Raw genomic sequence first — 20,781 nt, 5'->3', positions numbered from 1 at the left:
CTCCTCCTCCTCCTTCTCCTCCTCCTCCTCTCCCTGCTCCTCCTCCTCTCCCTCCTCCTTCTTTTCCTCCTCCTCCTCCTCTCCCTCCTCCTCCTCCTCCTCCTCCTTCTCCTCCTCTTTCTTCTCCTCCTCCTCCTCCTTCTCTTTCTCCTCCTCCTCCTCCTCCTCCTCCTCTTCCTCCTCTTCCTCTGCTCCAGAGGGCAGAACAAGACAGGGGGTTTTGACAAGTAGAAGGAAGAGCTCTAGTGGTTGGAAGAATCCAACTGAAGAACAAACAGTCTTTCGAGTCCCTGCCCTGAGTTGATTGAGATCCTTGTGCTGATAACCTACAAGCTCTGAATGCTTGATTGTTTAAGCTTGGTGTTTGGAATCTCAGCCAGAGTCGTACTTCCATATTTTGGGTGGTTCACAAAATTAAAAGATGCGAGCCAAAGGCCCCAGTGTGCATTCTGGCACTGACCTCCCATAACGAGGGTGATTTTGGAGTGCTGGGCACTCTCCACACGGTAGCTGGAGAGGGTTCTGGCCGCTCTCCGGGGCCATGGTTTGGCACCCAGACTCCGGGCACGCATTTTTCAACGTGAGGAATCTACTGAATGTCTGCAAGAGGCATGAAAGGCAGCAAACCCTGTGGCACCTTGTGAATTGGCCATGTGATGGCCTGAGGTGAGCTGAGGGCACTAGCCTTAGACAGGTGGACAGCACCGAGCTAAAAAGGATTTCAAAATAACTAAATGGAGCCCATCAACCGATCAGGGATACAAGTGCAAGTCCTACCCTCAGGGGGTTATGATCTAGACGGAGCAAGAAGATAGGCATATAAATAACCAGCGGTAGAAGAGGAAGACTGTCAGGGTAGAGAAAAGGAACTGTCAGAGTTAAGGAGGCTAAGATTATGTTTGGCTTTGGAGGGGGATCTACTGTTTGCACTTAGGTACAACTGTTTCTTGAGCACCTACTATGTGCCAGGCTAGGATCGTATCAAGAAAGGCACAGAGGAGATGGCATGTGAGCCCTGAAGGATGAATATGTTATTGCTGCGACCACTGAGATGTGGAAGGATTCTGGGAGAGGAGGGGACGAAGGACAGGTTAGTAAAGAGACGTGACAAGGTCGCAAAGCTGAATCTAGAAGCTAGTGCCCTGAGTGCCAGGATGGCCATCTGAGTAATGGGTGGCAGCAGACCCTCCCCCTCTTCCTCTCCGTTCCCCTCCCCCTTCCACTTCTTGTAGGACCTGGAGTCTGATCCCCCAGGTTCAAATACTGGCTCTACTCCTCACCAGCAGTAGGACCTTGGGCAAATCGCTTAATGCTTCTGTGCGTCAGCTTCCGCCTCTGTAGGATGAGAAGACTGGATTGTTGTGAGGTTTCGATGAGCTGATCTATGTCAGTTGCTTAGAAGGGTACCTGGCTAAGGGTTAGCTCTGATGGATATTGTCAGAATCAGTATAGGAACAAGAAATTTTTGAGCGTGGTCCTTGAGTCTTGGGCTCAGAGGAGAAAGCATAGGTGGTGACAAAGCATGCATTTTATTCCTACAAGGAGATGCAGGACCCACCCCCCCCCCCCCCCCCCGCCCTGCCATGAGGAGAAGGCAGGAGGAGGGGATAAGAGACTACAGAGTGTGAAACAACTGTGAGCCCCCTTTTTTTTTTCAGGGTTGAGAAAACTGGGGCCAGGCAGGAATTGAGCCACGGCAGGTGCCTGAGCTCAAGTGTAGAACTCTTCCTACCAGGCTGTACCTCCGTTTATTCACAGGGAGGAGAAGGGGGCACAAGGCTTAGCTCTGGGGCACAGCTTCCCTGCACAGAGCAGTGGAGTGATGCCATATGACAAGTCCTGCCGCTCTACCTCCAAAATGCCTCTCAAGTCCTTCTCTCCATCTGGTTGGCCGCCTTGCTTTGTGCCTGGGCGACAGCCATCACCTCCGAACGGGTCACCCACATTCACTCCTCACCCCCGCCATCTCATCTCCGGTGACCTTCTTCAGTTGCCTGCAAGACCCTGTCCCTCCCCTGCCCAAAACCCTTCCAGGGCAGAATCCCCAGTAGGCCCCAGCAAGGTCTGGCTTCCGGTGACTTCTCTGCCACTTTCTTGCACATTTAAATGCCTCCTTTTTTCCTCACCGTCTTTGTGTATCTTTTCACTCTTGTCTGGAACACTCTTCCCACATCCCCTTCACCTGGACTCCATTTATCCTTCAGATCTCAGCTCAAACATTCCCACCTCCTCCAGGAAGCCTTCCAGGTCTTCCTGTTAACTGCTTGGAGTACATATGCCTTTTTTTTTTTTTTTTTCAATAGCTTGGAGTTTGAGGTCATGTAGCCGTGTGATTGCCTGAATAGGGTGTGCCTTCCCTGCTAGCTTGAGTGTAGCACAAGGACACATGGACATAGGTCTTGTGTCTGTGTTAGCCAGTGCTGTGTGCCCAGTACTCGGCATGTAATTATGCTCAGCAAGTATCTGCTGAATGACTAGAGATGGCTCAATGCAGGAGTCATGTATTCCCTGGCCCAGCCTTGTAGGTCCCTACAGACCAACTCACTGCCTCCACTAGCTTCAGAGATGGAACCCCTCCCTCAGTGAGGCCACCTCTAGCCAATGGAGAGGTGTCACCTTTTTCTTATTTTTTTTTATGAAGATTTGAGAGACTCCAGTAACCTCTTTCCCACCCCTTGCTCTGAACAACCCTGAAGGGACTGCCACTGAAAATACCCAGTCCCTCGATACCTTTGGCTGTACCTCAAAGAAAAGTAGAAACCTAGGAGTAGACAAAACCCAGGCTCTCAGCTCAGCCGGGGGGCATCAATGGTAATGATTGCAAAATAGCTTTTCTCGGAATTAAAAGTAACATGATATGTTTTTATTTCTCATTTGCTTTCAGCCCCGAAGGCTCTTTCTTGTGGATATATCACTCAAAGTAAGTGCTTTGAATTCTAGAGATGTATGGGATGTCTCCCGTGTGCACCCTGGCACCCCCTACAGCCCGTTTTTAGCACCGCGGCAAGTAGGGGAGCTCCGGTCAAGGGCAGAGGGGAAGGGTGGTTTCCCAGGGATCTGGACCACCTGCCTCCAATTCCCTAGGCAGGCCTTTATACAAGAACTGTGACTTGTGTTTTGCCCTTGATTCTCATCATGGGTTTAAGTGGTGTCATTTGGAGAACGTTCTGCCTTGCTGATGAAAAGAATCAGGATAGATATTTTTCATTATGCTGCCCAGTATGTGTTCTATAAAGACCCTTGCAAGAAATTCCTTTGAGACAAAGGACCAGGAAAGAAGTTAAGGTCTCCCGATGAACTAGTATTTATTATTATTATTATTGCCAAAGGCAGCGAGAACTATGTAAGCCTTCTTTTTGTTTTTTTTTTTTTGGGAGAGAGAGAGACAGAGAGTATAAGTGAGGGGCAGGGAGAGAATCCCACAGTACGATGTGAGGGGCAGAGAGAGAATCCCAGGAGGGGCAGGGAGAAGAGAGAGAGAGAGAGAGAGAGATTGAAGGAGAAGTGGGGCTCACCTGAAGCGGGGCTCAAGCATACCCGATGCGGGACTCAAACTCACGAACCGTGAGATCATGACCTGAGTCGAAGTCAGATGCCTAACGACTGAGCCACTCAGAGCCCAAGCCTTCATTTCTCGATCTTTGGCTTGGCTGCCAGGAAGCTCAGAGCAAAGTCTTGTGCTTAACTGCTTATACTTTTGTCAGCCTTCATTTCTGATATAATTTATTCTCTGGTGTTAAATCCTGGCTTTTGCACTTACATTCTGTGGGATCTTAGCAATTTGCCCAACCCCACTTGGCCAAATTCTCAGCTATAAAATGAACATAAAGATGAAACCTTTACTCTCACGAGTAGTTGGGAGTGACCAGGCTCATATGAAAATACCTACACAAGTAAGTAAATATTTCTCTTTCTGTTCCCTTTTGTTTATTAAGTCTTCTGTTGTCTCCCTGCGTATGGTGACCACTCCTTTTTAATAGTCAAGCATCTGACACACCTCCTGAAAGTAGATGAGCTTTAAAACAGGTTTCTTTTTTTTTTTTTTTTAATGTTTATTTATTTTGGGGTGGGGAGGGGCAGAGAGAGAGGGAGACACAGGATCTGAAGCAGGCTCCAGGCTCCGAGCTGTCAGCACAGAGCCCGTCGCGGGCCTCGAACTCACGAACCGCGAGACTATGACCTGAGCTTAACTGACTGAGCCACCCAGGTGCCCCTAAAACATGTTTCTTAATATTATTAAGCCTGTTCGTGGCTCTCTGTCTTATTTGTCCAACCACAGGCCACTGCACCCCTGCCTTCCCCCTCTTTCCCCTTCTCCAGAAAGTCCCCTCCCTGGAGAGACTCTCACAATGAGAGAGTCTGGAAATTTCCACATGTGGGTGGTGAGGGTGGCTTCTGATTACAGTTTCCTGAGTTTCTGCTTCAGAGACCCTCAGATTTCCTGAGGCTGTCACTGCTGACCTTTGTAGCAACTTGAATTCTAGTTTAGCAAAAGAGATCATTCTTGGAAATATACACTGGTCTTTTTTTTTTTTTTTTTTTTAATTAAGATCACAACTTTTTACAGCAATTTTCAACTTTGATAAAGCTCTTTGATGTATGCTATTTCATTTATTTTTCAAAGCCACCTCCATGTTCGGTTTATTATCACTGTGATTGTCACCATCCTTATTATTATCACATATCTGACTCTTCAGAGGAAAAAACCGAGATTCCGTGAGGGGAAAGGTCCGTCACAGTTACGCCACGAGTTAGTGGCAGACCCATGTCCCAGGCTTATGTATCAGTGTTCCCCGACTTGTTATTTCCTCTTGCCTCCTCTCTCCCTGCCGGGGCTCCCTGGATGAGCTGAGCACCAGGGGCTGCACCACGGAGGAGAGGTCCAGGCGCTATTGGGGTATCTTTCCCTCATTCATCTAGAGAAGCTTGACTTCTTTTCTTCTTCTTTTTTTTTAGTGTTTATTTTAATTCCAGTTAGTTAACAGACAGTGTTATATTTGTTTCAGGTGTACAATATAGTGGCTCAACACTTCCATTCATCACCCGGTAGAGAATAGCTTCACTCCTGTTTTATGAACTGAAGTTCTGTTTTCTGAACTGAAAGAAAGAGAGGGAGAGAGAGAAACCAACAAACAAACAAAAGAGAGAAAAGAAGAAAGAGAGGGAGAAAGAAAGAAACAGAAAGAAAGAAAGAAAGAAAGAAAGAAAGAAAGAAAGAAAAGAAAGAAAGAAAAGAAAGAAAGAGAAAGAAAGAAGGAAGGAAATTTAAGTAATTTTCTGCCATGAAGAGTTTGGAAACCCCACCCCACCCCCACCCTGCCTCCACCCAGTCTGGGACTGCCTCATCCTCTAAAAATGTTTGTCATCTCTTTCATTTCTTAGAAACCCAGAGGTGGGTGATAGCAGCACGCAGAAGGGCTGGTGGTTTCCAAGCTGGTTTAACAATAGGTAAGGTGATGGATGGGGTGACCCTCTGTGTTTGTCCACCCACCTGACGCTTACAGAGTCAAAACAAAATGGTCTCATGGTCATGACCTTCACGGTCACTCGTCTTTTTGGCCTGTTGAAGTCATACAAGGAATCTATTCCCTGGTTGGGACGAGTATATTGAAGCTTGGGGGTTATGGTCACGTTTGTCCATTTAATTCGGGGGTGAGTGGGGCTTGGGCTGAAGTTTCGGCTGCGGGAAAGACGATCACAGGAGGACTGTTCCAGCAAGTTCCCTTGCCCCCTGAAATAACCTGAAGGTTCTAGGTCACTAAATTGCTAACTGCACTGACTCGGAAGAAAAACAGAAAAGGGGAGACCTGAGCCTGTTCACCAACAGTGTGTGTTTACGAATAAACATTTCGTATCATGAAGCTTTCTCCAGACATTTTTTCACTGCCCATGTTCTCCGCCTCGGAGCGCGTTTTCACGAGCCATTCGCGGGCTGTCTCGACGCCATAGATCCACCTCTGTCTCACTCTGCTTGCTTTCCCTTTGTACGTAGGACCCACAGTTACCCAGAAGAGGAAGCCGTAGACAAGGGAGATGAACAAAGAAAGGAAAACAGTGAAGAACTTCAGCTGTCAGACTGGTTTAATCCACAGTAAGAAAAGAAGCGTCTCGCCACGTGCAATAAATCCATTAGCCCCCGTCGGAGGTGGTGGGGACTGTGTAGGCAACAATGCCATTGAGAACATTCCTGATTGGGGATACAGAGTCTTAGCATCTGTCAGACGTTCACCATAGATTAGATGAGAATCCCAGAGTCTGGATGTTTTGACTCAGATGCTTGAGCAGAGGCACAGTGATTCTGACAGCAGTTGTCGGAAGGCGGCAGCTGAATCACAAAATCCTGAGGCTGGAAAGGGTCTCACTGACCACGAGGTGTTGTGGAAAACAGCATGTAGGGTCGGAGCAGGAGAATCCTCTCTGAGACTCAGCTAACTCATCTGAAAACATGGCAATGATGATGAAAACTCTCATGGGGCCGTGCATGCATCATTAGGCGATCATACGACAAATGTTTATCAAACACCTATGATCTGCCAGCTGGCATTTTTGAAACTACCAGTCACTATCCATTAATATGTTCAGGAAACTAGCTTCATGGGACAAAATGGGCTTTTTAAAAAAAAAAAAATTGAAACCAAGTAGAAAATCAGAGGGCATCACATGAAGTGGAAGGATAAACACTGTTTGGTTGAATTACTGTTTCTGTATATATGTGTATGTGCATGCATTTTGTTGCGATGTAAAATGCATTTCCCACTGGGAGTCGTGGTCAAAAATGCTGTACTAGATGTCGTGTGAGGCACAGGAGATAGGAGGAATCAGTCCATAAGGTTATGTTCAAGAAGTTCCTGGTCTTGTAGGGGCAGGAGACATGCAAGTAGTATTTGCCAAAACCGGGAAGGAGGCGTGGTTGATTGGACTTAGAAGAATGCGTCTGGGGAGTACAGAGGCGGGAGCTGTCCAGGATCATCAGATGACCTTGAAGCCTGAGAGACTTGTGGGGGGTGGTGCCATTGACCAGGATAGGGACCGGAGGAAGACAGCCAGGTCTAGGGGTCGGAGCAGGGGATGAGCTCTACGAGGGATGTATGTGGGTTCAGGTACTTGTGGGGCGTTGGGACAGAAATTCACAGAGTGCCTGTCTTAGTCTCTTCGGGCTGTTATAACAAAACACCACAAACTGGATGGCTTATAAACAACAGAAATGTATTTCTCAGAGTTCTGGAGGCTGGGAAGTCCACGATCAAAGCACCAGCAGCTCTGGTGACTGGTGAGAGCCCACTTCCTGGGTCACAGACAGCCATCTCCTCTGTCCTCCCACAGTGGAAGGGGCGGGGAGCTCTCTGAGACCTCTTTCGTAAGGGCACTAATTCCATTAGTGAGGGCTCCACCCCCATGAACGAAGCACCTCCCAAAGACCCCACCTCCAAATACCATCACACCCGGGATTGGGTTTCAACGTAGGAATTCTGGAGGGCGGGCACAGATGGTCAGTCTATAGCAGTGCCCTTGAGCTCCTTGGAAAATGTGTGGTAGAGATGTGGGGTGAAGAGCCATCAGAGTGAGGGGGTCATCCAAGCAGGGGACTAGAATCACATCCTGATGTCAGCACTTAAGGGGCCAGTGAAAGAAGAGGAGTCTGAAAGGGGGCAGGAGGAGCTATAGAGGAGGAGGACAGGGAGAGAATAGCAACTATTCTGGTAAGAGGGGAGTGAGCTCTGGAAAGACTGAGTATGTTCTGGAAAGGTCTCTTTTTGTTTGGGGGGAGGGGGGTCACACTAGTGTGGAAGGATGGGAATTTTGCCCTCCCCCCACAACCCCCCACCCATGTGTCATTCAATGGGCTAGGCACCCAGGGTGGCCATCTGTGAGATGCTAAACCATTACTGGAAACACAAAAACATGGAGGCATTGTCGCTTTGATGAGCCCCTTAATGTGTGTGTGTTTGGGGCAGGGGGACAGGGAGACCTCCACCAAAAGGTGGGCCAGATGAGCAAGAGGTAGTCGCCAAGCTCCTTTCTCAGGAGGCTGGTATACTTTAACCGTGGCATTTGTGCTCCGGGAGCGGGGAGCGGGACTTGGGAGGCGGGGTGAGGGCTGAGACAAAGAGGAGAGCCCAATCGTGGCCACCAGCTGTCACTCCCCACTCTCCCCCGTGCATGGCTCAGCTTTTCCTCCACACAAATGGTGAGCAGATACTTAAAGACTATTGGTTTGAAGAGACTCCAAATTTAAGCCTTCCCAGGGCACCAAAGTATATTTCTTAGATGAGTGAACGATTAGATACACAATTGAATGAACAAATAAATATATCCATATAAATGTATCCTCTCATGTAGACGACCTACAATACATTACCAGGTATCGTGCACACATTTCCACATCAAGCTCTCTTAGCTTCTGTGACAACACATCCTCTGACTTTCCCTCCTCCTTCTCTATTCTCCCTTCTTGGTCTCCTCCATAAGGGCCTCTCCCTCGTCATATAGTAGAGTTTCTGGAGACGACATCCAGTATTCTCCGTCTCTTTTCTTTATACACCATCTTCCACTGTGCTCTCATCGATTTCCATGGCCGTAGACACCGGGGCGTGTGACTCTCCACATTCTGATCTTCAGCCCGAAGATTTCCTGAGCCCTGACTTGGATCTAACTGCCCGCCTGACATCTCTGTACACGTCTCCCGTGACCCAAATGGGTTTCCGCGTTCTACCCCACCCTTGTCCTCATTTCGCACCTCAAGCCAGAGTCCGGAATACCTCTCTGGTTCATCCTTTTCCTCCACCCACCCCACAGTCTAATTGATTAATGTGTTCTGTTAATCCTTCCTCCAAAGTCCTTCCCACATCGGCTCCTTCTCTGCATTCCACAGCCCCACCCTCCTTCCATCGGCTCTTTGCCGGCTCATCCCCTGGCATGCCGATGCCTATCGAGAGTTCAGTAAAGAACACGCTGAACACATCTTTTTTGACCTGGTTCATGTTGATAGAAGTTTAACGCTTTCTCTACCCGACGCTTGGGGCCCATCCTGTACCCGTTAATAAGTACGTAAGATTCAAAAGCTAGCAGTGACCTCGGTAGGTGTGTGTTTTGGTGATAGAGGCCGTTTTATTCCGTGGAAGCCTTTGCCCTATAGTGGAGTCACACAGGCTGACGCGGTGGGTGTCGTGCGTGGAAGAAAGGCGTTTGGGCAGCTCGGAGTCTGTCCTGGCACCTTTCCTTCTTTCTAGAGCCCCATCTTTGTGACTTTGGACGCTTCTGGCACTTGATGGTAGCAAGGACTCGCTCTCACGTGTGGGTGGCCTGCCCTGTGTCACTTCGTTTGCAGGAGGCAGTGGGTGATGTTGCTGACTGAGCCTCCTTGGGACAGAGGCTCATCCCAGCTGATCTGGTGCTCAGCCTCGCTCCTCCCCTGCCCCCCCTGCCTGCGTTTTCAGGCTGTCATCTGGCTCCTTAGGGTCAATGACATGTGGGGACTGCCAGTGAGACTTAATAATTAACAGCTGGGCAATAGAACATTTTAATTTTGAAGTAAACATTAATTTTTAATATCGCTACCTTTTTTTTTTTTTTTTTTTTTCCCTGCTGGAAGGAATCTTCCCGGCCAAGCAAACCCAAGTGGGTACTGCTTTTCTGACTCAGTCTTTCTAGAAGATGTGGACTGAGCGGTGGGGCTGTTGCATAGCAGGCTGGCCACCGGTTGGGACTGTGAGATTCTCCAGGGGTCGGACGGGGCCTCCTTTCTCCCGTCATGCTCCGCAGCCAGTCTGGTGTGCACGACAGCGACTTAGTAGCCATGCGGTGAGAGGCCTTGAGTGCCCTGGTCTGGCCCTTCTATAAATCAAATGGCTGAAGGTGCAGCTCCCTTCTGTTCGCCTCCCCCTGCTTTCTTTATTTGTAAAATGGGGGTGAGGATAGCATCCACTTTATAAGGTGAATGTGAGGGTTAAGTGAGAGAGTGAAAGTCTGGTACTGAGCCCCCGTGCACCATGAATATTAAATAAGTACATCTGGTCAGCTGCTGCTTTCCTTGAGAGACAGAGTGAGAAAAGCAGGGGAGGGGCAGAGAGAGAGGGAGACACAGAATCTGAAGCAGCCTCCAGGCCCTGAGCTGTCAGCACAGAGCCTGATGTGGCGCTTAAACCCACAAACCATGAGATCATGACCTGAGCTGAAGTCGGTCGCTTAACCGACTGAGCCACCCCGGCACCCTGTTTTTTGTTTTTTGTTTTTTAATAGTATTACCCGCTTACAACGTGTCCAGCTCATACACAGCTGTAAGACTTAGCTAGCGGGCTGGGTCAGAACTGCTTAAGTATCCTCAACGGGCTAAAACTAAGGACGACAATGAATGAGGCAGTGATACAGGGGAGAATTTAAGTTCAGAAACGTTGGTTATAGATGTGTAAGTCATGCGTGCGTGTGTGTGTGTGTGTATGTGTATGTGTGGTGTTTTGTGGTTTGAAATCCTGCCATTCAACAAAGCGGTGGGGGGGGGGGTTATATGACTAAAAACATAACAAAACAGAAGCTCGCTCTTTCTCATTGCACACTGGTAAGAATGCCAGAGTCGCTAAGTTCAGTGAAACCTTAGCTTAAAGTTAAAACATGACATACGTGGGTTTTACCCCCAGCTTCGTCAGCACAGGGAGTAAGTGTCCATAGAAGCCGCAATGTAGGGTGATAGCTCAGACCATGGACTCCAGAGTGGGACCACCTGGGTTCCAAAACCGGCTTTGCCCCTTACTAGCTGTGTGACTTTGGACAAGTTCATTAACCTCTCTGTGCCACTCATGGATAAAATGGGGATCAGCATAGCACCTCTGGAGGGCGACGCCCTTAGCACGACGGTGCCTGCTCTCACAGGAAGTGCTCAGCGGATCTTAGTTACCATCAGCGGCAGCCAGCTGTGTGACCTTGGACCAGCCTTGGTTTTCTTACCTGCACAATGGACATATGTGGCAGGACCGTTGCAAGCACTAAACGAGAAAGTGTAGGTGAAGGTGCTTTCATTTCACGATTGAAGGAAACCAAGAGCAGCTGTTCTCTGTGCAGCCAGCACACGTGGGGTGCGAGGGCCGAGCCGAGACTGCAGACAGATGGGGGAGGGCCGGGACAGCAGCCTCGGAGCGCCCCCCTCCCACCTCTGGGGGCGATTCAGCTGTGCAGGAGGAGGGAGGAGGCCGGAAGCGGGGCACGGGCTCCAGAAGGGAGGGATTATCATCTAGAATTAGAGCGAAGAGCTTGGTGACAGATGGACAGGAGGAGGAGTTTCCCGAGGCTCTTTTCCACTCTGGGGCCGGGGCTGGGGCCAGATGGGGGTCGACCCAGCCTTGCCCAACCTCACTGTGGAAACCCCAGCTTTGCTGAGGCGATAGGAGCAGTTTTGTGCAAACCCTCCCCCCACTGATGTGCAGGACTGGGGCGGGCGGGGTGGGGGGAGTTCTCATCGCTCCATCGATTTGCTGACATCTCCCCAACAGCCTCGCCAGGGCCACATGCATGCTGCCAGCAGGGACCCAGCAGGGACCAGCAGGACTTTGCCCCAGTCACTGGCCATCTCCCCTCGGTGGATGAAGTATAAGCAAATGCCTAACAGGGACGGGCGGGACGGGCCGTTCGCACTGGGGATCGAGTCTCATGACTGTGTTGCAGTCTCTGCCTCCCAGCAGGGGAAATGCAGCCACTTCCTGAGCAAATGGGGGTCAGAGCTGAGTCTGTGTCACCCCCTCCCGCTGAGCCCCAGCGGCTACTCAGCCTTTCCGCGTGTCTACCCTCTGCAGTCGGTCAGTTTGCTGATGCTCTTGTGTTGCTTCCTGTGTTTTTTTATTGGCTTTGCCAAGTCCCTTGCAAGCATTCTGAGTGCAGAAAATATGCCTCTCCTTCCCCCCCACCCCCACCCTGCTCTCCTACCAAAGAGGCAATGTGGTCTGAGCAGAGGGTCTGTGCTAGAGCCCCATGTTCTGGCCTTGGCCTTGGGGGCCCTCTGTTGAATCCCTTCTATTCGGGGTGACTCTGACTCCTTGTTTGTAAAACGAATGATAACACCGGAATCCCCTTCAATCTGGGGCCCTTTCTGGCCTATCACCAAGTTTTTACCCAGAAATCCCTTTCTGGCAAAAGGCAGATTAGACTAGATGGCTGTCTTTTGGCTCCAGTGTCACTCTGCCGTTCTCCTGAGTCAAGAATTAGGACCTCCTTAGGTGCAGGTGGCACCCACAGGGATAAATGACACCCACAGATGCCACAGGCAGTTTAGAAAGGGGCCGGGAGATAGCAGAAGGGATCCAGAAGGAAGAAGAGGGCTAGGAAAGCAGCAAAAGAGGACAGAGGGAATGAGAGATACCGGTAAGATCCCCCCATAAGGGCCCCAAGACAGCCTTCAAAGGCACCTGAGAGCCTCCTGTCCCTCACTCAGAAGATGCTGCCCCTGCAAATGTCCCACCACCCAGCCAACTGCCTGGGGCTCAGTCCAGATCCAGGGACAATCTCAGCATATCATAGCTGACCCCAGTTTTTCCTTGGACAGCCTCTGCCCCACCTTAGGAAAGCTGTCCTGCCTCATGGGGCCCTATGTTTTGTCACCAGGAAACGTCCCGATGTTGTGACGGTGACCGAATGGAAGGCGCCGGTCGTGTGGGAAGGCACTTACAACAAAGCCATCTTAGAAAATTATTACGCCAGACAGAAAATTACCGTGGGTCTAACGGTCTTTGCTGTCGGAAGGTAAGTGTCCCTAATAAAGTCGACCTCCGTCTTTTCTTGTTTCATTGTCCAGATGTTTGTGAGGGGCCCCCTGGGCTTACGGAGCGCTTCCTGCCTTGTCTGAATTATTAAATAGGAGAATGTTAGAACAGGACCGTTTTAGTCTTGTTTCTGCTGAGGCTCCCAAAAGGCTGACAGAGCAAAACAATAGTAGGTGAGTCGACTCCTTCCCACCTCAAAGTGAGGGTCCCGGGTTGCAGGTAAAAATGTCTGCTACACCCACCGAGCCTAGAGTCCGCAGTCCACCCACAACAACCTCCTTCCTGACCTCCATGGCTTTCTCTGGAAGTTCCAAAAATGGCAGCTGTGGGCCCAAACACGTGTCACTCTTTGCCCTACACTCTCAAGCCCAGGACCGAGGACTGAAGGATCTACAGCAAGCTCTGGATCCAGACTGACCCAACAGGGGTGGTTCTCCACGTTGGAACATGGCTGACCGCTCTTCCTTGGGTTCCTCGGGCCTTCCTTGGCTCCCGGAGATTCAGCCAGCCAGAGCTTCCTCTTCCAGATGTTGGGGAGGTTCCCGATTCAGATTCCATTTCCTCGTTTAGAACCCCCCTTCCAAAGCTGCAATCATTCTTACTCGAAATTAGTAGCCGTAATATTAGTTTTAAAGTGTAACCCATTTTGCTCTCTTGGAGAGTTTCTGCGGGTTTGTTTCCCCCAAACAAAAGCAAGAGTTCGATTTGCCTCTTCCCCCACCCCCGCTGTGAGCCTTTCCTCCGGTTCCTCTCCTGGAAACCACACGGGAAGTTGATCCCTCGGCCTGTACAAAGAGTGTCAAAGGCCTCGGCTGATCTGAGCTTGGGCTCTGCCCACTGTAGGGCCTGAAGGAGAGCTCCGTGAAGCTCCTGAGACCTCCAACCCAGAGGCCAGAAGCCACTGCTGTTGCAATACTAATCAGGTACGGTGACCTGGTTAGTCACCTGGGCGGCATCTCTAATAGAGACAGCTGACTCTGGCGTTTTGACATTTTCCTCGGGAGAATCTGTACCGTTCTGAGTCAGGAGGCGATACTCAGCTCACCTAAGCCCGCGACACGAATGTGGTAGAGGGATTCGATGCGGGTGTTCCCAAAAAGCACAGAACACTCCACAATGGCTTCACCGTCCAGTTTGCGACTCTGCAGAACCAAGCCGTAAATCGCATATCCTGGAGAAAGCCCTATTTGTAAATCCCGTATCCTGGGGAAAGCCCTATGCTCTCAGCTGTGAGGCATGAGAGGTACTCAGCAGCAATAAATCCTCACAAGAGTGGATCTGGACTTTTAGGAGGTGTGATGTTTGGTTTGTTTTCAAGTAACAATGCAGGAAGCCAACAGCAGTGTTTTAATCCCTAAACAATGTTAAACCTCCAGGGGCTCCCTCCCTTGCCCCTGGATTGTCTCCGAAGCTTCAGAACACAATAGATTTTTCTTAAAGTTCCAGAGTGCCCAAGAATTTCCTGGCAACCGGCCACAGAGCCGTGTTAAACTCCCTGTTTGTACTGCTCAGATCTCTTCTTTCCATTTAAATGAATCAGTACCGTAAACTCTCGGGCTTCTAGAGGGCGGCATTAAAAGCACACTTTATTTTGGTAGTAAAGAAAGGAAATCCAGGCAGCAACCAAAAAGCAAAACAGTGCCGGTTATAATGGCTCACAAAACATCTTGATTGGCTGCTGGCATGATCCGCAAATTAAAGTCAGTCCACATTCACTGAGCTGGGCCTGAGTCTGGGGTCTGCATGAGTCGCGTTAAGCTGTCTGACTACTACTGTGTAGCCTGGGTCGCGGGAGACACCAACACGATGTGTCTTGAATGAATACATACATAGCTAAAACATCGCCACCCACCCATTAGAATGGCCCAAATCCAAAACACTGACAATGCCAAATGCTGGCAAGGGTGTGGAGCGACAGAGACGCTCATTCATTACTGGTAGGAACGTAAAGCGGTGCAAACCATTTGGAAGATGGTTTGGCAGATTCTTACAAAACTAAACATTAATGGTACCACGCAGTCCAGCAAGGGCCCTCCTTGGTGTTCAGCCAAAGGAGTTGGAAACTTATGTCTACAAAACAACCCTATACACAGATGTTTATGGCAGCTTTATTCCTAATGGCCAAAACTTGCAGGCCACCAAGACGTCCTTCGGTAGGTGAGTGGATAAATAAACTGTAACATCTAGAATATTATCAGTGCTAAAAAGAAATAAGCTATCAAGCCAGGCAAAGATATGAAGGAACCTTGAATGCGTGTTACTTAGTGACAGAAACCAATCTAAAGGGGCTGTATACTGTATGGTTCCAACTCTGTGACATTCTGGAAAAGGCAAAACTCTGGAGACAGTGAAAGATCAGTAGTTGCCGGGGGTGGATGAACAGGCAGCACACAATATTTTTAGGGCAGTGAAAATACTCCATATAATACCATACACAGTGACGGATACATGGCACTGTACGTTTGTCCAAATCCATGGAATGTACAACACCAAGAATGGATCTTAGTGTAAACCAGGAGGTGATAAGGACATGTCAGTGTAGGCTCATGGATTGCAAGGCACGTATCACCCTGATGCTAGATATTGATAGTGGGGGGGAAGCCATGGAGTGGGGGCAGGGAAGGTACATGGGAACTTTCTGTGCTTTCAGCTCAGTTTTGCTGTGAACCTAAAAATGCTCCAAGAAATAAAATGTATTGTGAAAAACAAGGAAAAGATAGTTAAACCAAGCTTAAGTCAGGGGTTGTTTGCTCTGGTGTTTGGATGAGTCTTACGATGGTGGTGTCTTAACAGTGGATTGGCGTTTGGGGTGAGCAGTGGGAGGCTCACGGGGTGAATATGTAATATGGAGGGATATCCCCGTCCCATAACCCATTCTCTGGGTCCCAGAGGAGGATATAAGAATGGTGATGGTTAGGCTTAATACATCCCCAAAGGACCCAGATGTCACTCTTGCATCTGGTAGGGCAGGAGCAACGTTGGGTATAGTTTGAGGGAGAAGTGGTGTCCCCTGCTGTTGGGCAGAGGATACACAAATTTCCAGTTATAAGATGAGTAAGTTCGAGGGATCTGGTGTATATCCTGGTGATTATAGCTAATAAAACTGTATTATACACTTGAAAGTTGTTAAGAGAAAACCGTATTATACACTTGAAAGTTGTTAAGAGAATAGACCTCCAGTGTTCTCACCACAAAAAAGAGACGGTAGTTATGTGACACAATGGAGGTATCAGCTAAGGCTATAGTGGTAATCATTGCGTAAGATATAAGCATGTCAGATCAACACTTTGGACGCCCGACACTCCCACGTTGCTCTATGTCAATTCCACCTCAGTAAAGCTGGGGGAAAAATAACTAGCACCCACTCTGCCTGCCCCCAGTCTGGCCCAACTGATAAACAAGGCAAAAGGCTAAATAAGGTAGATGATAGTGAGCATCACCTTTATCACAGTTAAAGCTGGTGCCGGGGAAAGTGGCTTCTATTTGCAGACCCTAGGTCTCCTGCTACTGAATCACGGAATCTGAAAGATTAGGTACCCAGGCTTCCAGATGTGGAGTAGGGCCTGTCTCACTAGGGCTCACTTTAAGGCCCCGAGCTGTTCGGAGCACAGACTCTCCCCACCTGCTGGTGGCCATTTCCAAGAGGCAGAGTGGTGGGGGCAGGGCTGCAGAGGCCCCGTCACTCTTCCAAAATCAGCAGGTAAGTCACTCCTCTTCCCCAAAGTGGAGCGAATGAATGGTGGAAGGCAGCCAGGAATGTTACACTATCAGATGTGGAAAACACATGTCTGGGAGAGGGGAAACCATTCCTCCCCTAAACTGCAAAACAAAACAAAACAAAACAAAACGATGATTAGAATAGCACGCAGCCTCCTGTACAAATCCCAGTGGTTAAATTTGTCCCCTTCTCCTTTGTTTCAGATACATTGAGCATTACTTGGAGGAGTTCTTAATATCTGCTAATAGGTACTTCATGGTTGGCCACAAAGTCATATTTTACATCATGGTGGACGATGTCTCCAAGATGCCCTTGATAGAGCTGGGTCCTCTGCGTTCCTTCAAAGTGTTTGAGATCAAGCCTGAGAAGAGGTGGCAGGACATCAGCATGATGCGCATGAAGATCATCGGGGAGCACATTGTGGCCCACATCCAGCATGAGGTGGACTTCCTCTTCTGCATGGACGTGGACCAGGTCTTCCAAGATAGCTTTGGAGTGGAGACCCTGGGCCAGTCGGTGGCTCAGCTACAGGCCTGGTGGTACAAGGCAGATCCTGACGAGTTTACCTATGAGAGGCGGAAGGAATCCGCAGCATACATTCCGTTCGGCGAGGGAGATTTTTATTACCACGCTGCCATTTTTGGAGGAACGCCCACTCAGGTCCTAAACATCACCCAGGAGTGCTTCAAGGGAATTCTCCAGGACAAGAAAAATGACATAGAAGCCGAGTGGCATGATGAAAGCCACCTAAATAAGTATTTCCTTCTCAACAAACCCACTAAAATTTTATCCCCAGAATATTGTTGGGATTATCATATAGGCTTGCCTTCAGATATTAAGATTGTCAAGATATCTTGGCAGACGAAAGAGTATAATTTGGTTAGAAATAATGTCTGATTTTAAATTGTGCCGGTAGGTTTCTGAATTTGAGAGAGTAGTATTCTGGCTACTTCCTCAGAAAAGTAACACTTAATTTTAACTTTTAAACAATACTAACAAACCGCCAACTTCTCTTCTTCCTGGTAACTTTGAACCTTGCATTATGGGAGGATGAAACCTACAGGAATCAGATGTAAATTCCCAGTGATTTCTGATCTCTTCTGGGTTTGGGGGAAATACTATCAACTGGACCAAACGCTCACCAAAAAATTGACACAGGCAAAGAAAAAGCCAGAAACACTCTACATGTGCCAGATAATGTACTGGAGAAAAGGGTGCTAAGGGAAGTGTTTGGCAGCAAGATACGATTGTGGGGGGAGGGGGTCATCCCCTTGACTTCAGTGTCTCTGCTGAGTCCCAAGCATCATCCAGTTGCTTGGCGACAGAAGAACTCTGAGTAAGGGCACGGTCCACCTTGGCAATCCTCACATGGTTTCACTGGCAGACTGCTTCAGGCCATTTGCCACCCGTGTTCTTTTCCCATCGGGAAAATGTTGTTTGGCTCCCGTGCAGAATCTTCCTGGTGGAGATTCCCAAGGGAGACCATGGTGGCGCGTGTTTGGAGTCACGGGGAATCTGAATGAGCCAGTGGTTGCTCAGCATGGAGTGAAAACAGACTCAGAGTTGAGTTTGCCATGGAAAAGCAAAGAGAGTGGAAAAAAGAGGAGGCTGATATCTGTGGGCCACCTCGGAGGGGCCCAGGGCACGGGGCTGGTCCTTAAACACAGCACGGATCCGGGCGCTGAGGGGGGGGCAGGGTGGGTAGTCTCTGGCTTCCTCAGACCCGCGACGACCAGCACTGCGGGGACTTGAGTGGAAGATGTTTCTTGTTTTGCCCAAGGCGCATTCGGTCCGCCAGACTCCGGTCTTCGGTTCCTTGGCCGGAGAAGTGGATGGTGTCAGAGAAGGCAACGGCCCGCAGTGGACTGAAGAGGCTTGCAAGGAGTTACGTTTCCCAAACCCGGGCTTCATGACAATAAGTCATCAACATGCCCTGCTGCCACCTGCTCTAACCCTCAGGGTCCCCGCAGCCCGTCACGCCCCAACCTGGAGGGCTGACATCAAGGAGTTTGGAAAGCCCTCGGGTCAAGTAACTTTTCGTTTTCCCCTGCCCTGTCTGCACTACTGAAGTGTGACAACCAGATACATTTAATAAAATGGCTAATTGATTTTATATCGAAAGCAGAGGGGATGGCGGTGAGAGACCCAGTCCTCATGAATGAACAGCTTAACATACAATTCCCTTCTCTAAGAGAAGCTATGGAATCCTACGCATTACTTCAAGTTGAGCAATTCGACGTACAGGAGTTAGGAGGCAGCATTTACATATGCAGGTGTATTTATAGTTTGCTCGTGTTCCAGTTTTGGTCATTTGTTTCCACTTTTAAGTGATTTATTTGAAGAGCCACCGCACTTGGTGTTCAGCACAATGGGCTTATTTGATACAGTGAAACCTACATTTTTTTCTACCATGTCACTGTGCCTCCTACTCTTCAATCCGTGCCAGAAAATCTCACAACCCAGCAAAATGAAGCAAAACCAACAACGACAACAACAACAAAAATTCTGAAGAAATGGGCTTTGTAAAAGAAAACGGGAGACCGCATGTCAGGACGCTGCCTCTCCAGAACTGACCTTTCCTGGGATCCATCCATTCTGGAGTAGAGACAGTTAAGCATTTAAATCCTAAACCAAAGAAATGATCTCTCTTAAAAGATTAGGGAAGAGGGTTGATGTTTACTTTTGAGGGAATCTGGATATTTTTTTTACTCATTTAAATTTAAATCCCCAAACAAACTCCAGATCTCATTGATAGTTATTCTTAAACATTAAAAAAAAAAATAAAATTCACAATTCACAATTGAATAAATTATTTTCTCAATAGATCCTGGTCTGGTCATGGATTGTGCATTTTCTCCCAAAGATGTTCAGGATCGTCAGTTGTAACATTTTAAATTCTTGGACTCCAAAAAGTCCTGATGTCCTCTTAAAAATGTGTTCACTATTACAAAGATAGAACATGGTTGAGAGTCCCAAGCTTTCAAAACAATAAGTGCTTATGGAGAGCTTTCCAAAGTGGTGCATTGAAATAATTAACTGCCAGTGGAGGAACCAGAAAGAAAAAGGCTTGCCCCTCAACCCCAGGGTGGGGCGCCAGCACAGAGGGAGAAAACAATGTCATAACTACATCTGGGGATTATTAGTCCTGACCTCTGGGGAATATATGTGGCCAAGGAGGCTCTGGAAAAAGGCTGGATCTCCAGCAAAGTCAGGGCGGGTGTATTTGTAATAAATGGAAAGATGAAAACCGACCAGACTGATGTAGTGTGGCACACTGGATATACAACAGGGCATCATTCCCTCATTGGAGAGAATTATTTTCATTTTATAGATAAGCAGAGTGATATTCAGCAAGGTTAGCCACCCAGCTAGCAAATGACTGAGCTGAAGCTCAAACCAGAGAAGCTGGCAAGGATAAATGTGTTAACATACACATACGAAGGGCTGCGTGTGTTTCATATCAAGGAAAATGCAACTTTATTTGTTTTTTAGTTTATTTATTTTGAGAGAGAGAGCACAAGTCGGGGAGGAACAGAGAGAGAAGGGGAGAGAGAGAATCCCAAGCAGGCTTCACGCTGTCAGCACCAGACCCCGACTCGGGGCTCGAACCTACGAACCACGAGACCATGACCTGAGCCGAAATCAATAGCAGCCTAACCGACTGAGCCACTCAGACGTCCCGGAAGATGCAACTTTATAGAAGTATCTTATAAAGGGGCATTTTTCCATAAGAATATTTTAAAAATTAGGTGTGTAAGGGGCACCTGGGTGGCTCAGTCGGTTAAGCATCCAACTTCTGCTCAGGTCATGATCTGGTGGTTCGTGGGTTCAAGCCCTGTGTCAGGCTCTGTGCTGGCAGCTAAGAGCCTGGAGCCTGCTTCGGATTCCGTGTCTCCCTCTCTCTCTGCCCCTTCCCCACTTGTTCTCTCTCTCTCTATCTCTCTCTCCCTCTCCCTCTCAAAAATAAATAAACATTAAAAAAATGTTTTTAATAAAAACTAAGTGTGTCCCCAAGCCTGTTGTACTATTTCCCACTTTTTCTGCATGAAACCTCCCCAAATGCATTAAATTATTTAAAATGGATCATATAAAAAATAAATAAATAAAAGACTGTGATCATTCTCTTTAAAAAATAAAACATTTTTCTTTTTAAATTTTATTTTGAGAGAGAGAGAGAGAGAGAGAACTAGCAGGGAAGGGGCAGAGAAGGAGAGAGAGAATTCCCAATAGACTCCGTACAGGCAGCGCAGAGCCCAAAGCAGGGCTCAAACTTACGAACTGTGAGATCAGGCCTGAGCTGAAATCAAGTTGGATGCT

General features: G+C 48.4%; 1 protein-coding gene and 1 long non-coding RNA gene across 6 annotated transcripts in view; one reads left to right on the top strand and one right to left on the bottom strand.

The window, feature by feature from the left end:
- GGTA1 (glycoprotein alpha-galactosyltransferase 1 (inactive)) overlaps window positions 1-19,715 on the top strand; it is a 55,961-nt gene extending 36,246 nt beyond the window's left edge. For 2 of the 4 annotated variants that reach the window (XM_040482166.1, XM_040482167.1), the window contains 5 exons: window positions 2,885-2,920; window positions 5,383-5,448; window positions 5,993-6,091; window positions 12,589-12,726; window positions 16,668-19,715. In XM_040482166.1, coding sequence (XP_040338100.1) covers window positions 2,885-2,920; window positions 5,383-5,448; window positions 5,993-6,091; window positions 12,589-12,726; window positions 16,668-17,361 — 1,033 coding nt within the window. In that variant the 3' untranslated portion in view covers window positions 17,362-19,715. The remainder of the gene's footprint in view (window positions 1-2,884; window positions 2,921-5,382; window positions 5,449-5,992; window positions 6,092-12,588; window positions 12,727-16,667) is intronic. The other 2 variants (XM_040482168.1, XM_040482170.1) reach the window with 1 other exon arrangement.
- LOC121034930 (uncharacterized) overlaps window positions 16,158-20,781 on the bottom strand; it is a 67,603-nt gene continuing 62,979 nt past the window's right edge. For both annotated transcript variants that reach the window (XR_005792676.1, XR_005792678.1), the window contains one exon: window positions 16,158-16,565. This is a non-coding gene — a long non-coding RNA (uncharacterized LOC121034930). The remainder of the gene's footprint in view (window positions 16,566-20,781) is intronic.

The sequence above is a fragment of the Herpailurus yagouaroundi genome, unplaced genomic scaffold, assembly GCF_014898765.1.
Source record: "Herpailurus yagouaroundi ecotype Mexico unplaced genomic scaffold, PumYag 160, whole genome shotgun sequence".
NCBI lineage: Eukaryota > Metazoa > Chordata > Mammalia > Carnivora > Felidae > Herpailurus > Herpailurus yagouaroundi.
This window is presented reverse-complemented; position numbering and strand designations above follow the sequence as displayed.